The sequence below is a fragment of the Scardinius erythrophthalmus genome (genome assembly GCF_964197995.2).
Source record: "Scardinius erythrophthalmus genome assembly, chromosome: 10".
NCBI classification, from domain to species: domain Eukaryota; kingdom Metazoa; phylum Chordata; class Actinopteri; order Cypriniformes; family Leuciscidae; genus Scardinius; species Scardinius erythrophthalmus.
In genome coordinates, this window is record NC_138230.1 from 37,957,929 (window position 1) to 37,975,993 (window position 18,065).

Here is an 18,065-nt window from a genome sequence, read left to right on the forward strand (position 1 = left end):
GGGAGTTTTGGTTTTTGGTCTGTTTTGTTGTTTATTCATTAAAATTCCTTTTTGCACTTGAATCCTCGTCTCACCTTTTGACTTCCCGTGACATAAAAATAGTTATGTTTCCAAACTTTTGACTGGTTCTGTATATATATCAATAAATAAACTTTTCTAATTACACACATAGATTTACATATTGTCATTGCCTGGAGCTATGGCAATAGTTTTTGAGTCAGTAAGAGGTACGGAGTGGTCACATTTATTGTTGTTTGGTGAATCTTTGCAGTAAAATCCAGTCATGTGAGAGCGAATAATTTCCTCAAGGAGATTTCGCAATGGATTCAAGTTAGTAAAGCGGATTTGCCGTGTTGACCAATAGAAAGCGGCTTGGTTCATACATTGCTACACTATCGACAATGAACAATGGAAGCAAGATTTGACGCAAAAATTAACTAATGTGTCCAAGCCTTAATGCTGAGTCTTTTAATGTAAACCCTTACTTTCCTTATTTGAAATCCTTTAAATGCTGCTATCCATAGAAGTTTAACTTCTGTAATTGTTCAGTTAAGATATATAAGATGATGTCCTCTTGTTATACACCATGCTGAGTTATAGAACTGAGTTAAATAGAGCAGTCAAGTTATTTTAAAGTGACACAGCACCATTCACACTCCCTCTGCAAATGACACACACACACACACACACACACACACACACACACACACACACACACACACACACACACACACACACACACACACACACACAATGGAGTGCTGCTGAGAAAGTCACAGGACTTACTTTTACATCTGGGCAGAGCGTTGCTCCACTGGCCGTTGGACTGACAGTGAGAATTGATCGCACCCTGTAGAACATAACCAGGGTTGCAGGCGAAACGCACAATGTCATTCAGGTTAAACTGCGTTCCCTGAGTCACACCATTAGCAGGGGTGCCTGGATGTCCACAGGTGATAGCTACAGAACATCAGAGCAACATATTAATGCCATTAAAATGATTATTTCATTCCTTTGAGGCATAAAACTGCCAAAAGACCTCAAATCAGATAGTTGTTACTTAAGCAACACTTACGGACACAGACGGGAGTCTTTCCGGACCAGCGGTGGTCCTGTTCACAGATGCGAACTGACACGCCGATGAGTCGGAATCCAGGATTACACTGGTAAACAACACTGCCTCTGTAGTTGTAGTTCTCACCGATGATCTGGCCGTTCACAATAGGCTCTGGTGAGCCACAGTGTCCAGCTGTTGAAGAAAAACATTGCAAATGCTCATAAAAAGCACGTGCTGTGATTTTGACAAGTAAGACATGTTCCTGGATCAACATATTTTATTGATCCTGGAACAGCATTCCTATCCCTACACATAACTTATCCCTAAAATCAGAGGGAAATGATAGGTGAATAACACTGATGTAGAAGCACTTAACCCTGGTTTCTAAGCCTAAACTTGACATAAACTGTGAACTTATCCCTAAAATCTAATTGGTTGATTGGATTGTTGTTTAAGGATCAACAAAAGATGTTGATCCAGGAACATGTTGTACTTGGTGTTCACCTAGAACACGTTCACCTAGAGCACATATGGCTTCATTTTCTCTATTTACTGATTAACAAATCTAATTTACCCATAAGGGAAGTGAAAACACTAACCCAGACACTGGACCTCAGCTCCACTCCACAGGCCATTGGACATGCACTCTCTCACTCTGGAGCCCACCAGAGTATAACCAGTGTTACAGGAAAAGATGGCAGTCGCTCCGTACACGGTTAATGTTCCTATCTTATTCCCATTCGGAGGGGTTCCAAGGTCACCACAGGAAATGACTAGGTACATTCAGATGAAGAGTAATTACATTTTTTTGGAATTCTGAATACAAGACACATTGGAATTTTTAATACAGGACATTCATTTTAAAGTACTGAAATTGCCCCTTTTCAGATTTACTTGGTATGTAGATTGACTTTTGCAAATTAAATGGGGTTTTCAATCAAATCTTGAAAAAAAATAAAATAAATAAATAATATATATATATATATATATATAATTTAATTTCTAAAAATTCATCCATTCCACAAACCACTTATCCTAAAAAAAATCATAATTTGAAAATACTCAAAGCATGTCTTGATATGGCACTCACTTTCACACGATGGTCTCGGCTCAGGGTAATCCCAGGTGCCGTTAGCTAGGCAGCGGATGACCCTTTGACCCTTATAGAAGTATCCAGGGTCACAGGTCAGCATCATCAGGGCCTCATATTTATTCTGCATGCCGTAAATAAGCCTCCACCTCCCATGATCCACCGCGGAGTGGCCGATGTCAGGGCAGGTCACAGCTGAAGGACCAAAGTTCATCTTAATCAAAATTTGCAATCGATCAAAATCATTTATTTCCATGTTTAAACAAAATTTTTAAGTCAGCATTGAATGTCAACCAAGATTTTTAGATTCAACTCTATTTCTCTATTGAAATATTTTCATGAATTTCAAATAGTTTAAAGGTAATACACATTTTATCTTTTTATCTGTCTTTTACGTAAATAAGAACATGAACCGATTTTAAACTGATGGTTCCACTCATGAACTCACGGACGCAGCGAGGGCGGGTCTCCATTGTGCTCCACCTCCCAGACTCTTGGCAAAGAGTTGACACTGGCTGAGCGTTGGCCAATCGGAAACCAGGATTACAAGAGAATGTGACTCTAGAGCCGAGAGTGAAGTGCTGTCCAATGACAGTACCGTTCACTGGAGCAATGGGCATCCCACAGGAAACAACTGTGAAGGAGAGAAAGATTGAAATCTTAACTCAAAATGGACTCACAAAACCCCAAGAACACTGGCTATTTCTTTTTGCTGTCATACTTCAGAGAATACTCAGTGTAAACACACTCAGCGAACACTCCAAAAGCAGCATTGCGACTCTGCAAACACAAGCTTGCAGCGGTTCTGGGAAGGTAAACAAGAGTAGCTAGAAATCAACAGGCATAATCTAAGATGTGGATTACATCTGGACATGGGCTAAAGAAAACAGAGAGAACTCCCGCAACCTAAACAGCCATCAGAGAGTCATGAGCAATCTCTGCAGTCCCACACTTCAGCCACACTTAAATATAGGAATGTCAATGTCATAGATGGTAAAACATTGAACCAAATGACATTTTTAATATATATATATATATATATATATATATATATATATATATATATATAAAAACAAATATAGTAAAAATAGTAACTCTGTTTGCAGATGATGCTTGGTTTTGCATTTTATCAAATAATGCAAACAATTTTTCAAACAGACTATCATTTCTTCAAAAATAAACATAAATACAAACTCTAAGCAAACAGAAAAAAAAACACAAAACAAAACAAAACAAAACAAAACAAAACAAATAAAGGGCTATACTTATATATTAAGGTGACGTAGTTACATTGTACTTACTTAACTGCATGTACTTACTATAGAGTTATGGTTAGGGTTTGGTTTAGGGTTAGTTACTTGTAATTATGCATAATTTACTGTTATTACTATAGTAAATACATGTAGTAACATGTAACTATGCCACCTTAAAATAAAGTGTAACTAAATAAAATAGTAGTATCATGTTTTTGCAGATGACACTTGGTTTGGCATTATATCACCCAATGTACTTTTTGGCACCACATTACTGATTTAAGTTTGAATGGTCATAGATCTTAATATGTCATTTATCTAGCACTTCTATCCAATGTAATTTACATTTACAGGAACATTCGCCCAGGATCAACCTGGGATGAAGGGTCTTTCTCAATGCCACAATAGTGATAGTTCATGATTGGCTTGTTTGTGTGAACCTTCAAACTTTTGATGACAAGCCCAGCTCAGTAACTATACTATCCTCTATTGTCATCTCTAGTCTTGAAAGTCATTATAATGCCTCTTCTTTCAAAGGACTGATACATAATGGATTTAATATCCATGCTAGTCAACTTTCAATAAATCCTGAGTAAACTCCCACCTCCCAATATGAAAAAGACCTTTCAGTGTTCAATAGAGCAGAGGGAGTGCTCTGGCTCTCGGCCTAAGGCATCTCACACCGTCCCTGTCAAATAGAAATCCACCCCGCTCACATGTGAGGCCTTTGTTAGTCAGGAAGTGGTGATAAAACGCAACACTTCTGAGACTGCAAAACAGTGGACCCCGTGGAGGCCCCTGCTTTAGTGGATGATAACTGCTTCTTTCTGAAGAGACTCTCCCCTCGGACAGCACATTAGCAATAGTCTCGCAGCTATGGCTCCTGGCTAACCCATTTATTGTGATGAGCAATTTGACAGATGCAGCCAAGCCCTAAACATTGATGGAATACAGAATTATCCACGGATGCGCTGGTCTTTCGCAGAGAGTTAGTTCAGTGAGGAGGGAGGAGAGGTGGATAATCGCCTCCAGACTTTGTCCAAGGTGTCTTGGACAAGATTCTCAGACTCACCTTGGCAAAGCGGCACTGGAGCGTTCCATTGGTGGATTCCCTGTGGGGTGCGGGTGCAGGTGGCAGTGGTCTGGCCAATCAGGTTGAAGCCCCGGTCGCAGCTGAAGCGTAAGGTACTGCCTAGCTTCGTGCCCGTCAGGCTGTGTACCGAGCCGTTTACGGGAGGATCCGGAGTACTGCAGTACGCCGCTGTAGAACATACAGATTTAAACACAGCCAGAAGTCAAAAACGCATCCATCTGTGAAACCTCCTGCTCCAGTGCGTATTTTATTGCTTTTCGATTCCTCATCCTGTTTACTGGAAATAGCAGATATTAATGCAGCCGAGAGCAGAGGACTGATTAAAAAAGATGCATGGCATTGAATTGTAGGTACTTGTGGAAGGTCATAAATGATGGATTTGAAACAATAAAAAAATCGTTTTGTGTACACTTTGTTCGCCTAAACGGTAATTCCAAATACTACCAGAGTTATAATACAAAGTTATGCTGTTTGGCATATGCTATCCAGGCTATGCTCTATCCTGTGGCACGAAGACCCGAGATCAGATCTTAGTAGGAATGTTCTCGTTGCAGACTAAACAAGAAAAAGAATGACGGTAATGATACCAGCATAATATTAAAGGAGGTATGGAGGAAATTAAAAGGAAATGGGGCAGGAATGCAATTTGTCGCATTATTAATCGCTATGACCACATTAAAGTCCTATCTGTTTCACGAGTTCACATGTCCATATAATCCTTCAGTAATACAGGTAAACAGATTTGGCTTGCTGGCCCTAATACAGGGGCTTGAGGAAGTTACCCCTTCGGACTATTTAATTAATGTAAGTTAATTAGTGTAAGATTACTAGAGGTTTCCGGGAAAAGATGTCATGGGAGTGAGGCAGGCTGCATGTATTTTTGTTGCCCTTAAAAAAGAAAAGTTAACTTGAGAAGCCAAATTGCACAGGAAATTATTTCAAGATATATTCAAGACACACATTATAAAGGATGAGACAAAAGTACTGATTAAGAAAATAATTTTCTGCAGTGTAAGCAGCCGCTTATGTATATGCCCTTGTGTTGCCAATGACAGGATTAGATGAACAAGCTCTTACCGAACTTCCATTTAAATTCCATTACAACAATGCTAATTTCAGTCCAACACAATGCCTAGCAATGATAATTTCCTTTAGGAGAGTAAGGGACCGCTCACACAGGACACATTCTGGCATTGAAAACAGCTAGATGGCAATAAACGGCAATAAAATGGAATAGAACCGAGGGGTCTCAAGACGTGTTTTTCAAAGCTGAACAGCTGTTAACTATAGCTACATTAAAGGCATATTAAATACATCGCGCTGATGGCATTAGACTATAGTATGCAAAAGTCAAAGATACCCATGTAAAACATGTTCATGGTACAGAAGGTAGAAAGTAAGAATGTGTCCTATGTTAACAATCCATAAAAATGAATGGGTTTTTACAGCATGCTGTGATTTAAGGTCATCTATATGCTAGTGTATTCCCAAAAGCTGCCAAATATCACTTGCAGAAGATCTACATTACTGTTCTAAAGTTTGGGGTTGGTAGATGTTAATGATTTTTTAAAGTAGTCTCTTATGCTCACCAAGACTGCATTTATTTGATCAAGAATATCCTGTAGTAAAACACTAATGTTGTGAAATATTATTGCAATTGAACTGTTTTCTATTTGAACATATTTACAGTGTAATGCAATCTTGTGCTTGCAAAGGTGAATTTTCAGCATCATTACTTCAGTCTGTTCAGTGTCACATGATCCTTCAGAAATCACTCTAATATGCTGATTTGCTGATTTGTTACGGAAATGTCTTTATTGTCACTTTTAATCAATTAATACGTCCTCGCAGAATAAAAGTATAAAAGTAATTTCTTTCTGTTCTGAGAAAATAGACCAAATATACTGATGTATCAAATCATGGTTCATAATTAACTAATAAATAACAATACATCAACACAGGAGAGAAACTTTTAATAGGACTTTAGCTCTTCACAGAAAATGTTAAAAGTGAAAGCTAACTCACTGTAGGACAAAGAAAAATAAATAAATAAATAAAGATAACAGTAATGCAAGGGCAACTCTCAAGTTTTACAAGGCACAAATCTTTCTAATGATCAAACCACTGACACATAAAATGTTTCCAGCCTCTCATCCATTAGCACTGACAGTGAAGATTATAGGTAATGGACAAATCTAGAAGTTTACACATCACATTCCTGTAGTAAAACTTTGAATAAAACCTCCACTAATGGTTTAAATGGCTCAGAATGCTGCGGACCGGTTTTGTTTTGTGCCTCATAACTCTCATGTAATACAGCAGGTGCTGCCCTCTGATTGTTGGCCACAGAGTCTGGCAGTAAACAGTCTGGCTGTAAGAGAAGGCTTAGTGGAAATTCAGCCTTCCCGCTCAATTAGTTTATGAAGTCTGCGTTACCTAGTCGAGAGCCTCAGCTTTGCATTTAAGAAAGTCACAATGTAAACAACCTTTCATGGATAAAGCCATCAATTTTCAACCTTTAACCTGCACTGCTTCTTGAGTCATTCGACAGACCTCACACATTGTGATGGTGGGAAGAAAAGGTCAAGAATTAAAAAGAAAAATGAAAAGAGAAACAAAGTGTAAGGAGCTGCTCCAGTTGATGAAGTAACAGCCTGTGGAGATAAAAGATGGACTGAGAAAGAAAACCGAACAAAGCTTTGAGTCTGTCCCACCATCTGTTTTTGTCCCACCAAGGTATCGCTACAGAAGGGAAACCATATTGAGGAGGAAAACCTAGGTGTGCTGCTGCTGTTAACCCAGACTGTCACAGAGCCCTATATCAAAAATCCATCATGCGAGGAGGGAGCTGAAAAAGCCAAACAAGCTGATGCCGAGAGAAGGGACCCTGATGAGCCAGACAAAGGGGTGATTAGTCATTCTTCTGAAACGCTAATGATTAGGAGCATACGGAAACTTTTTAAATATTTATAGGGTAATAACTCATTTAGAATTATGCCATTGCTCATGAAACTGAGCAATCAGCTCTTGATAGCTTGTGGCAGTATTTCATACGTAATTCTGTTTTTGCAGCGGGGAGTCATAATTGGTCGTTTTGTGAATGCGTATCTTTAACAGTAAGTTGTCATAAACATTCAGGCAGTCAGGAAGCCATATTTTATTTGTTAGATTGTCATTTGGAAGCCAAAACGACGAGTAAGTTCAGGAGTTCGTGAGTTCTAACCCATTCATTCAAAAGAATCAGCTCATAAGAGTCATTTGCTCATGAATCAAACTTCTAGTTACACTGTATGTTTGTTTTTGAACGCAGATAGTGAAGATGCAATAGTATTATTTCATGGTATTGTTTAAAATTAAACTGTAAACTCATAGCTTATGAAAAATACACTGAGCACTATGAAGAACTAAAGTAATAAAAAATAAATAAACAAAGCTATGAATCTATTAATATAAAAAAATTTGCTTTTTAAAAAAAGGATTGAACAAATTGATTTATGTAAACTCTGACTTGGTGAATTCCAAATACAATTTGTGTTTTGGTGATTTAGACAATGTGTTGAAATGCTCACCTGAGTAGCGAATTCGAAAGCCCTTGTGGCTGGAGGTGTGGTCGAAGGACCAGTGAAGGTAAACCTTGCTAGAAGAGCTAGTAATACTGAGTGGAGATGAATAGTTCCCACTCAGAGTAATGAGCAGTGGACTCTGTCTTGATGGACCTGCAGGATAAAGCAAAGCATAAGGTTATAAAATGTATCTGGTCCAAAACTATTACATCTCAGACCAGATATGTGTTTGGCATTCTGAATCTTAAAAGCAATGATTCTAAAAGTTTTTGGGTATAGGCTTACATACTTAAATTATTTGTCACATATTTTACATTGTTGCAGCACCTCTTCTTCCCAGTCTGTCAGTAATGTTCTGTTTAGTTTTTGTCTCTATGACGTCCCTCCTTCCAAAAATCAGTGTGATGTGATTGGTTAACTGCTTCTAGCTTGTTTCAGAAATGTCACGGCCCTTACCATAACCGCCAGTTTCAACAAACTATTATTGCAACTTATCCAGGCCTCGACCCTTTTTTTGCATATGCTTTGGATAGGAATCATTTAAATGAGGAATATTGTGATGTGTGCGTTCTAGGAAGAAAACTCAAGACTGTGCGTACTGATATAGAGAATAACTCCCTTTGGAGTGACTTTGTGCTTTGTAACTTTGCAGATCGATTAAATGCTCAAACAGCAATATCACACACTAAAGAAAGAGGTCAAAATGTAAAAAAAAGCATAATAGGACCCCTTTAAGAAACGTCTTCCATGAATTTTATGCACATTGGCTCTGATTTCCTAAAGGTTTGAGTACATATATGTAAACTTGAAAGCACTCTCAGAAAATCTAAAACTGATGATTGTGGAAGAATCGGAAATGTTTTATAGGCCCGATTTTCGGTTGAACAGCCCTAAAAACTGGTGTAAACTAGGTCCAAAATGTTTAGTGAATTTTTAGCAATGGCCGTCATTAGATCACCATTCATAGAATAATAAATATAATATAGAATATGTATATTTGAAAAATGTGAGCAGCATTTTGGAACAAATATATATATATATATATATCATATGTTACCGGCAAAGTGTGAAATCCCGGTATTGTATAGAAAGCCAAGGCAATGTATAGAATGCCTGATGGTTTTTGGCAAAAATACATTACCTAATTCTATACATTACCTAGGCATTCTATAGAATGCGGGATTACACACTTTGCCGGTAACATATATATATATATATATATATATATATATATATATATATATATATATATATATATATATTTTTTTTTTTTTTTTTTTTTTTTTCATAGGGAATTATTTTGTTGCACAAGATAATTAGTGTCTATTACTTGGAATCTTAGTAAATCAGAGCCTTTGACCTTTGCACTAATTTGGGCAACTGATCATGGCAGAAAAAGTTTTCCCACTGGTATCTCTTTCTGTCACTATCAGTAGCCACATATCTTACAAACTTCAAATTGACATGTTTACCACCAGCAGTGACACAACTGGTGTGTATCTGTCACAACATAGTCTCTCCACCTCTCATGGTTAATGTTGACTGACAGGGCTCCGTCCATAAACTTCACTGGTGGTGCTTTTAGATCAGCTGAACTCTGATTCATTCCAGAGGGGTGTGTGTGTGTGTGTATTAAAGGCTATTCCAGACATCATGTTAGTGTCTGGGTCAAGCTGCAGGGAGGTAAAGGGATTCAGTGTGATCTGGCTGGCTATGGCATGTTGTGAAAAGCAAAGTCTGCTTCGAAGCGCAATGGGAGCTGAAAGCATAATCAGCACAGAGCATGCCAGCTCCCCTCAGGAGTGGCTCACACTGCTCCCAGATGAGTCACACAGTCGCTTTGTCAGCCTTAGAAAAACGCGTGTAGCACAATGCCATTCTGTGAGACCAAGCTGTCATTTACTGTGAGTTTTATTTTACTTTTTAACTAAGCTTAGATAAATAATTATTTAAAAGAACTATAAGAATAAATGATGAGTTTGGGTTGAACTGAGTAGAAAACAGTTATTTTCAGTTCATTTCACAATATTACTGTTTTTACTATATTTTTAATCAAATAAGTGACTTCTGGACCGACCCAACAATTCTGAACGGCAATGTATAAACTTAATCTATATTTAAATGTAATACTATCTTCATGTTTATATGTTTAACTCGCGTTTTAAAATATGTAACTCAAATTAAATTATATTGTTGTTTACTGCAATTTTAATTTTTTTTATTTTGCATTTTCTTTTTAATTCATGTAGCAAAATTTTGAAATAAGGAAAGTGGAGGCTTATTCATGTCATTCTTTCTATGTAAAGTTGCATGACTCAGTTATAATTGTGGGCCACTTTAATGATGCCTAAAATGTGATGTGCCTCTATGTGTGTGAGATGACCCTTCTGACCTGTAATCCACTTCGTAATCTCAGTCTAAATGGGTTCACTTTCACCCCAGAAAAGCCGCTGACCTAAGACTGGCCCTGAACAGACCCCTGTTGGCTAAAGCAATTTCCATTGCCTTTTACAAAAGGTTTTCACTGTGTAAAAGCAAAGTTTCATCCCTTTTGGCCTCTCTTCAACTGTCTATCTTGTTCAACACAGCAAGGCTGCCTGTGAGGTGTGTATCAGTAATTATATTGGAAGGAGGAGATTTTGTGAGCAAAAACCATGTCTGAACTAGTTTTGCTATGATGTTTGTTCCTTGATTCAATCTTATCTTCAAACTCTACCACAACAACAGCAAAAAATAAATGATTATTACGTACTTATAATTTATTTAAACAATAATAATAATAACCAATCAATATATATATATATATATATATATATATATATATATATATATATATATATATATATATATTTTTTTTTTTTTTTTTTTTTTTAAATAATACATTTTAAATAACTATATATAAGAAATACGCTACCTTTTTCAAAAGTTTGGGGTCAGTAAGATTTAAAAAAAAAAGAAATTAATACTTTTATTGAGCAAGGACACATTAAACTGATCAAAAGTGACAGAAAAGACATTCATAATTCATTCAAAAGAACCATTTCTATTTCTTACAATGTAATAAATGCTGTTCTTTTTATTCATAACAGTATCCTGAAAATAGTAGCATAATTTCCACAAAATATAACTGTATAAGAAATATATAAATGTATAAGAATTGTATAATTAATAAGAAATGTGTCTTGAGCACCAAATCTGAATGATTTCTGAAGGATCATGTGACACTGAAGACTGGGATAATAGCTGCTGAAAATGCAACTTTGCCATCACAGGAATAAATTACATTTTTAAATATATTCAAATAGTTATTTGAAATTGTAATAATATTTCACAATACTGTTGTGAAACAATAATTGATTTTACTGCAATTTGTCAAATAGATGCAGCGTTGATGAACAGAGGAGGCTTCTTAAAAAAAAAAAAAAACACTACCAACCCCAAACATTTGCACTGTAGTGTACATATTAATAATTATTATTTGCATTATGATTATCATCACATGAATCAGAGGAAAAGATCTTAAGGAAAAGCTATGCTAAATCCACTCACCATCAAAGATCTCCAGCTCGTCAAACTGTCTGCTTGTCTGAAAGTGTTCAACGGTGAAAGTGATGTTGTAACCTGAATCCACCTTCACCACCCAGGAACAGGACTCGAAGTGTGGCAGGCTGCTGCCCGGTGACTGACTCAGGATTATCCCTGTGGAGGCTGTCAGCACCTCGTTCATAGGACAGGTGACTGAGGAAAACAGACAAGAGCGAGTTCAGCTCCATACATTCACATTTCCTTTGATTTTCCACATGCATACATCAGACGTAGTGGTGACGCAAAACGCTACTACCTCTCCTAACCCTTAACCATCAAAGCAACGTTCAGAACCATTTTAAACTCAATTGACCAAAAATACATGAAAGGAACACAGAATTACAGATCCGTAGCTCCATTCAAAGTGACACTTGAACTTCAGATGCAACAGAAATTGTCCAGCCTATTGATCACCCAACTATTCAAGCCCAATATATAGTTCCCACTTTGTGCATGTCTATGGTAAAGCATCGAATGCAAGTCAATGATAACACAAAGCATGCTGGGCCAGTCTGTTGTGACACTGAGAGGATTGATCACTGTTGTTCACACGGTTGTACGCCTGGCTCTCATGCCTCAGTCTGTAGTTTCATCTCTCAGTCATTGATATTCCTCAGAGGCCCGCTGTGACATTTCCCCACACTTTTACCTTGAATTATCAGGCTTTATGCAGTGGCCCTTCTTGGCTGCTTCCCTCAAATCTCGGAAGCCTGTCTCTTATTTTCTCCATGGCTGTCGGAATACAAAGTAAGCATCCAAATACAAATCCCAGCATAAAAGGATAAACCCTCATCTCTGACACCATTTTATTGTTTTGGCTCCGCATGACGCAGATGACACGGATGAGAAATAGAGTATGCATCAGACAGGGAGGGATTGCTATTATCATATATTTATGACACTTACGTTTCGGATATGAAATATGGATTTTTATATTACTTGTCTTGCTAAATAAACACACAGCTGTTTCAGACATCCGCTGGTATGAATACTTCTGCATGCATTAATATGGCAGAAGAATTGTTCTAACCCTACCGCTCAACTCCGCTTATCAGAATATCGACAGGCGCGGCGTGCTAAAACCCTGTAAACAACATGACCCACAGTAAACAGTTTTGTTTCTATATTTGGCCTCTTGGTCAGTCGTTTAGCACCTTAATTGACTGACATTTAAGCCCACGGGTCTGTGCACTGATTAGGATGGACGTTAATCAAAGCAATAATTGCATGCATGCTGTGCACTGTCCGGCTTTACGTGTCAAACCTGAGATAAGTTATTCTTATAATTACATTCAGGTTCAGAGCCCAGTGAATTGCTTCGGTGACAATGATTAAATTATAAAACGTAGCTTTGAGAATTGATATGATATAAATCACACTTGTGGTTTCTGGTCGAGATGGAGCCTGAGCTCGGCGGATACACGGGAACGGTGGATCCGTTTGACACGTTTCCTTTACGAGGGTAAAATATAGAAGCTCTGGGACTGGCTACACGGCTCTGAGGTGATATAAAATGTGAATGCGGTTTCATCGGAGGACAAACATTATCATGGATGCATATCGATGCCCGCTTGAGCCTATCATCACTGCATAAAGCATAATGTGCTCAGGTAAAAAAATACACCCCCGATAACCTACATCTGTGCATCCTGGAGCTCGTGCTCACAAATTACATTCTTTAAAGTGTGGGTGTTGGGGATCTTTATTTGCTGCCGCATACAGTGCTTTGAAAGCTGGCTATTAACCTATAACACAAACAAAGATATATTATAAAGCAGCACACTGATAGATATGACAAGCATTTTGCGAGCACCTTTAATGTATCATAACAGTTATAGGCCTTTGCTGTATACTTGATATTTACATTGTCAGTGTATTCATGTTTAAATCAGTTTATATTACAAAACATAAAATAACTCTTGGCACCTGGCTGCGTATCTCACTGTGCTGCAGAGATCTGTATATTCTATAGAAATTGAACCGGTTTCATTTTTTATGTACTGAAATGTATTTACAAATACTTTAAATATGAAATATTTATTTAGAAACTAAATATGAATACCTTTGTCAATATTGTAATTATCAGTAATAATAACACTTTAGTTTAGGGTCCAATTCTCACTATTAACTAGTTGCTTATTAGCATGCATATTACTAGGATGTTAGTACTTATAAAGCATATATTAATGCCTCATTCTGCATGACCATATTCTACATCTCTTAATATACCAATACCTAAACTTAAAAACTACCTTACTAACTATTAACAATCAGTACTTAGGAGAGTCGAAAGTCGTAGTTAATAGTAAGTTAACAGTGCGAATTGTACCCTAAACTAAAGTGTGACCTAATAAATATTTGGTATTTTTACTGTTTTTATTCTCCATTTCAGACCAAAAGGTAACCTTATTCATAACAGATTAATGAGTTACACCAATATACTGATAACTCTAAATATCAGCTTATAGTCCTTATTCACAGAAGCGCCATCTTTGATTTTAACAGGAATGAAAGCGAGGCTGTGAGGAATAGACATACATCTCTTCAGTGGGTTGTACTGTTATTTAAGACACGTCACCATAGAGCTTTATACAGTACAGATTGTTTCAAAGAAGCTTTACAGGGATAACAGGAAAATGATGCATTTCGGCTGTTGTTCAGCTGAAGTCAGTTAAGAGTTGATTCAGTTCCTTTGAAACATTTAATGTGTTTTTGGACTGTTCTGCTGATGAAACGCTGCAAACATATCTTTCCAAGAAATTGAATTTCAGTGGACAAAAAACTCCAGACGACATGAACTGTGGAAAATTATACTGTAAGTGATCAATAAACTTTATACAGCGATTTACAGCAGATGCCATTGAAAGCACGGTAAGTCTATCCCTCATAACCTCACTTTCATACCATTTCATGTCATGGCATTGCTCTGAATAAGGTCTATTGAATTAACTGGTTGTTGCAGTTAACATGCAAACCAATGACCCAGCAATGCAAGTAAACTGCGTTTGCAAGACTTTATTAATAAATAAGGTTATTTCTCAGTAGTGACGTCGAAACATAATCATTCGTGTCTCTGATAGAGTATTCCATTTGTTATGTCGGTGGTGATGTTAAAAAACAAACAAAAAAACATTACAAACCAAAGTGTACTATTCCAACATGTCAGCTGGAAACTTACAGACTCATATATTCTCCTCTCATATTTTTATAATTTCTCGTGTCAAGAAAGAGTCAGCTGGCGATATATTTCCTTCTCCCTTACCGCAAAACGTTTGTAATCCACAGTAATCCACTTTCCTGTCACATATCACACATGCACACTTCAATAAGCCGACAGAACGTGGATTAATGTGTTTACATTTTGGGCAAAATTGGGGTAAGGGGCAAAAATCTAGCCGTGTCGATTGGTTTATGCTTAAGCCGTTTATGACTTTACTGTGATAAAGGAAAACGGGTTAACGCGTTTACATGACCACATGAATTGTCGGCTTATTAAGCATAATTAAGTTAAGAATGTGCATGTTAAATGTGCTCAATGATACACTACTCTTTAAAAGTTTGTGAAATATTATTACAATTTAAAATAACAGTTTTATTTTTACAAATATTTTTGAAAATGTAATTTTTAGCATCTATTACTGCACTCTTAAGTGTCACATTATGCTTCAGAAATCATTTGCTGCTCAGGAAACATTTCTTATTGTCAATCAGCTTATATGCTTATATATTTGTGGAAACTGTGATATATATTTTTTCTGGATTATTTGATGTGTAGAAAGTTCAAAAGAACAGTATCCAAACTTTTGAGTGGTACTGTGCATGGGCCATCAGTGCAAAATGTAACACTTTGGTTAAAAGCAGACTAAATTGAAAAATAGCCTATCTTTACCCCAGATATGTAGTTGTATAAACACAATAGCAGAATCTCTATCCGGTTGACACATTTCTACCATCATACCACCCTAATTCCATTCTGCCCCAGCAAAATGGGGAAGAGCATGACCCTCTAGACAAAATCTCAGACAAAAACCTCATCATCCCAGGCCTTTCACTACGGCGGCAAATGGAAATTAACTCGCTCAGGTCGCCCTTATCCCCTAATCCACTTTGAAATGGACTGTCAAAGGCTGAATGTAAACAACAGTTTTGGTGGCAGATTCTGACAGAAGAGCAGAAGGCATGTCAAAACTGCCCCTTTAACAATGGCAGCTGAAGATTATCTACTGTACGAGACGGGTTGGCATCTAAAAAGGGATTTTCAACTTAAAATGTCACCCTTCGTGACAATGAATTGCAAATATGGCCCCCAGAAGAATATACATAAAAAAAAAAATATGGTATTCATTTCGTGATGTCAAGGAAAAGGATAAATGTCACAAGTCTATTGTCAACACAGGCCATCCAGGCTTGTTTTGTTCGCCGCAAACAGTTTTGACATAATTGATCATTTCCTAAGCTCGCCTCCTTGGTTACGGTTGCTAGCTCAGGCTGAACGTCCAGTAAGAACGAGGTCTCTGTGAACATTGCAATCAATACATATATGAATTAACGTTATGTTGGTAACATGAAGTTAAAAGGTACATGTTCTTGCCAGTATTTTGCATGTTCATTTCACAGTTTCATCCACAGCACAAACTTCTTAAGATTTCTTTAAATATTTGGAAGAGGCAACAATAGCTATGTTAACATCCAACTATTTTAATGCACATTTTGGGATAACGCATGAAAAAAGCTGAATGGAAATGCCAAGATGCAAATAAATCATGCGATCAAATGAGGCAGATACATCTTTTATCTGATAAGATGATGTGCATAAACTAAAATTGAAACACATTTACACTATAAATCCCTTGATGCACAAACAACAACAACAACAACAACAACAACAACAAAAAAAAAACGTATGTGACTCAACAGTGGATGTGATTTGATAACTGGACTAACCAGTGGACTAAGTTCATTGCACAAGATTTCAAATGTTGGTTTTATCATTCTGAAATGCCTGAGCCAAAGTCTGTCATCAGAATGCTTTGGTATAATAACCTCCCATCCGAATGCAAAATAACATGACAACGTTTATTGCGTTTCGACTGCAATAAATTTATGATGCAAGTCATTTATGATGTAGGGAAAAAAAGAGCCACAGTGGCTTCCCAGATGGCAGCAACTTCCAATTTTATTAGATATTTTGCCAATTTCGCAGGAAGTGACGATTTTGTTCTCTTGAACACATGGCATGGAAACGCTGCTTTATTCACAAATGTTTTATGCGATATTCCAATGTTGCGTATTACAGTAGTTAAATTCGCAAATTTGGATGCAGTAATACCATAGCTCTCTGATACCTTGTTATATGACTGTTAGTACACAACGTTTTATCAAATTTTTGGATAACTTCTGTAAAATTACGTTTAAAACAATTCAAACATACCGATTATCCAGAGACTTAGACGTTACAAAACAGCAAAAGTTTCTCAGAAAATAAGCTAGAACAGTAATTAAAGGTAGGATTAGTCAGAAACATTTGTAAGGGGCTTAGCAAAGGGTCAGATATTTGGAAGAATGTCGGTAATCAATTATTGATGGACCCCATTGACTTCCATGTTTTTTTTTCTTTTCTTTTTTTCATACTATGGAAGTCAATGGGGTCCCATCAACTGTTTGAATACCCATATTCTTCAAATTATCTTCTTCATCATTATCTTGCCCAAATACATGTCCAGCTGCTAGTGAACTTTATAATTAATAGGGAAATATCAAATCACTGAAAATAATTTTAACAAGTAATGTTTTGAAAACGTCTGAAGCTGAAAACGCACACATCCAAACATGTATTGTGATATCATTGACTGTCTAATAATGAAGAAGAGTGGGATTTCAAAACGAGCAAGAGATGTGGAGATACTAGCAGCATTTGTTATAATTCAGAAGATAAAAGGTGAATATAAAGCCATTTTATTAGATTAGTGTGGCACTATGTGCATGTACCATATAATATGCATTGATGTGAGTTTTCACATGCATGCAGTGACATACTGTATATAATACATATCTATGATATACAAATATACACAATATATGATCAACTGATTAATATTTTATAGAATAGGAGAAAAATAATGCAAAGAATTTATAAATTATTGAATAATACTAGTCGTATAAGAAAATAAATGAAAAGAGCACCTAAATGCCATCAAGAGAAAAAAGCTTTGAAATTTTCATGTCACTATGGTGACAGAAGGGTGGAATAACAAATTTAACACGGATGTGTGCATGACATGCTGTGCGTCACTGATAAAAAGCATATTTTATTTATATATAACACAGTATATTTAAGTATAAACATTGGAAATTTGAGTGTGGAGAAAGTCAAAAGAGTCTGCAAAGAAAAGAAGCCACATTACGTGTGAGATTCTTCAACCCT

At 36.8% G+C, this 18,065-nt stretch overlaps 1 protein-coding gene across 1 annotated transcript in view; it reads right to left on the reverse strand.

Moving 5' to 3' along the window:
* csmd2 (CUB and Sushi multiple domains 2) overlaps window positions 1-18,065 on the reverse strand; it is a 323,103-nt gene that overhangs the window by 31,482 nt on the left and 273,556 nt on the right. The window contains 8 exon segments of the mRNA XM_081376365.1: window positions 787-960; window positions 1,076-1,249; window positions 1,657-1,830; window positions 2,148-2,342; window positions 2,596-2,781; window positions 4,473-4,661; window positions 8,063-8,209; window positions 11,606-11,794. Of these exon segments, the coding sequence (XP_081232491.1) occupies window positions 787-960; window positions 1,076-1,249; window positions 1,657-1,830; window positions 2,148-2,342; window positions 2,596-2,781; window positions 4,473-4,661; window positions 8,063-8,209; window positions 11,606-11,794 (1,428 nt within the window).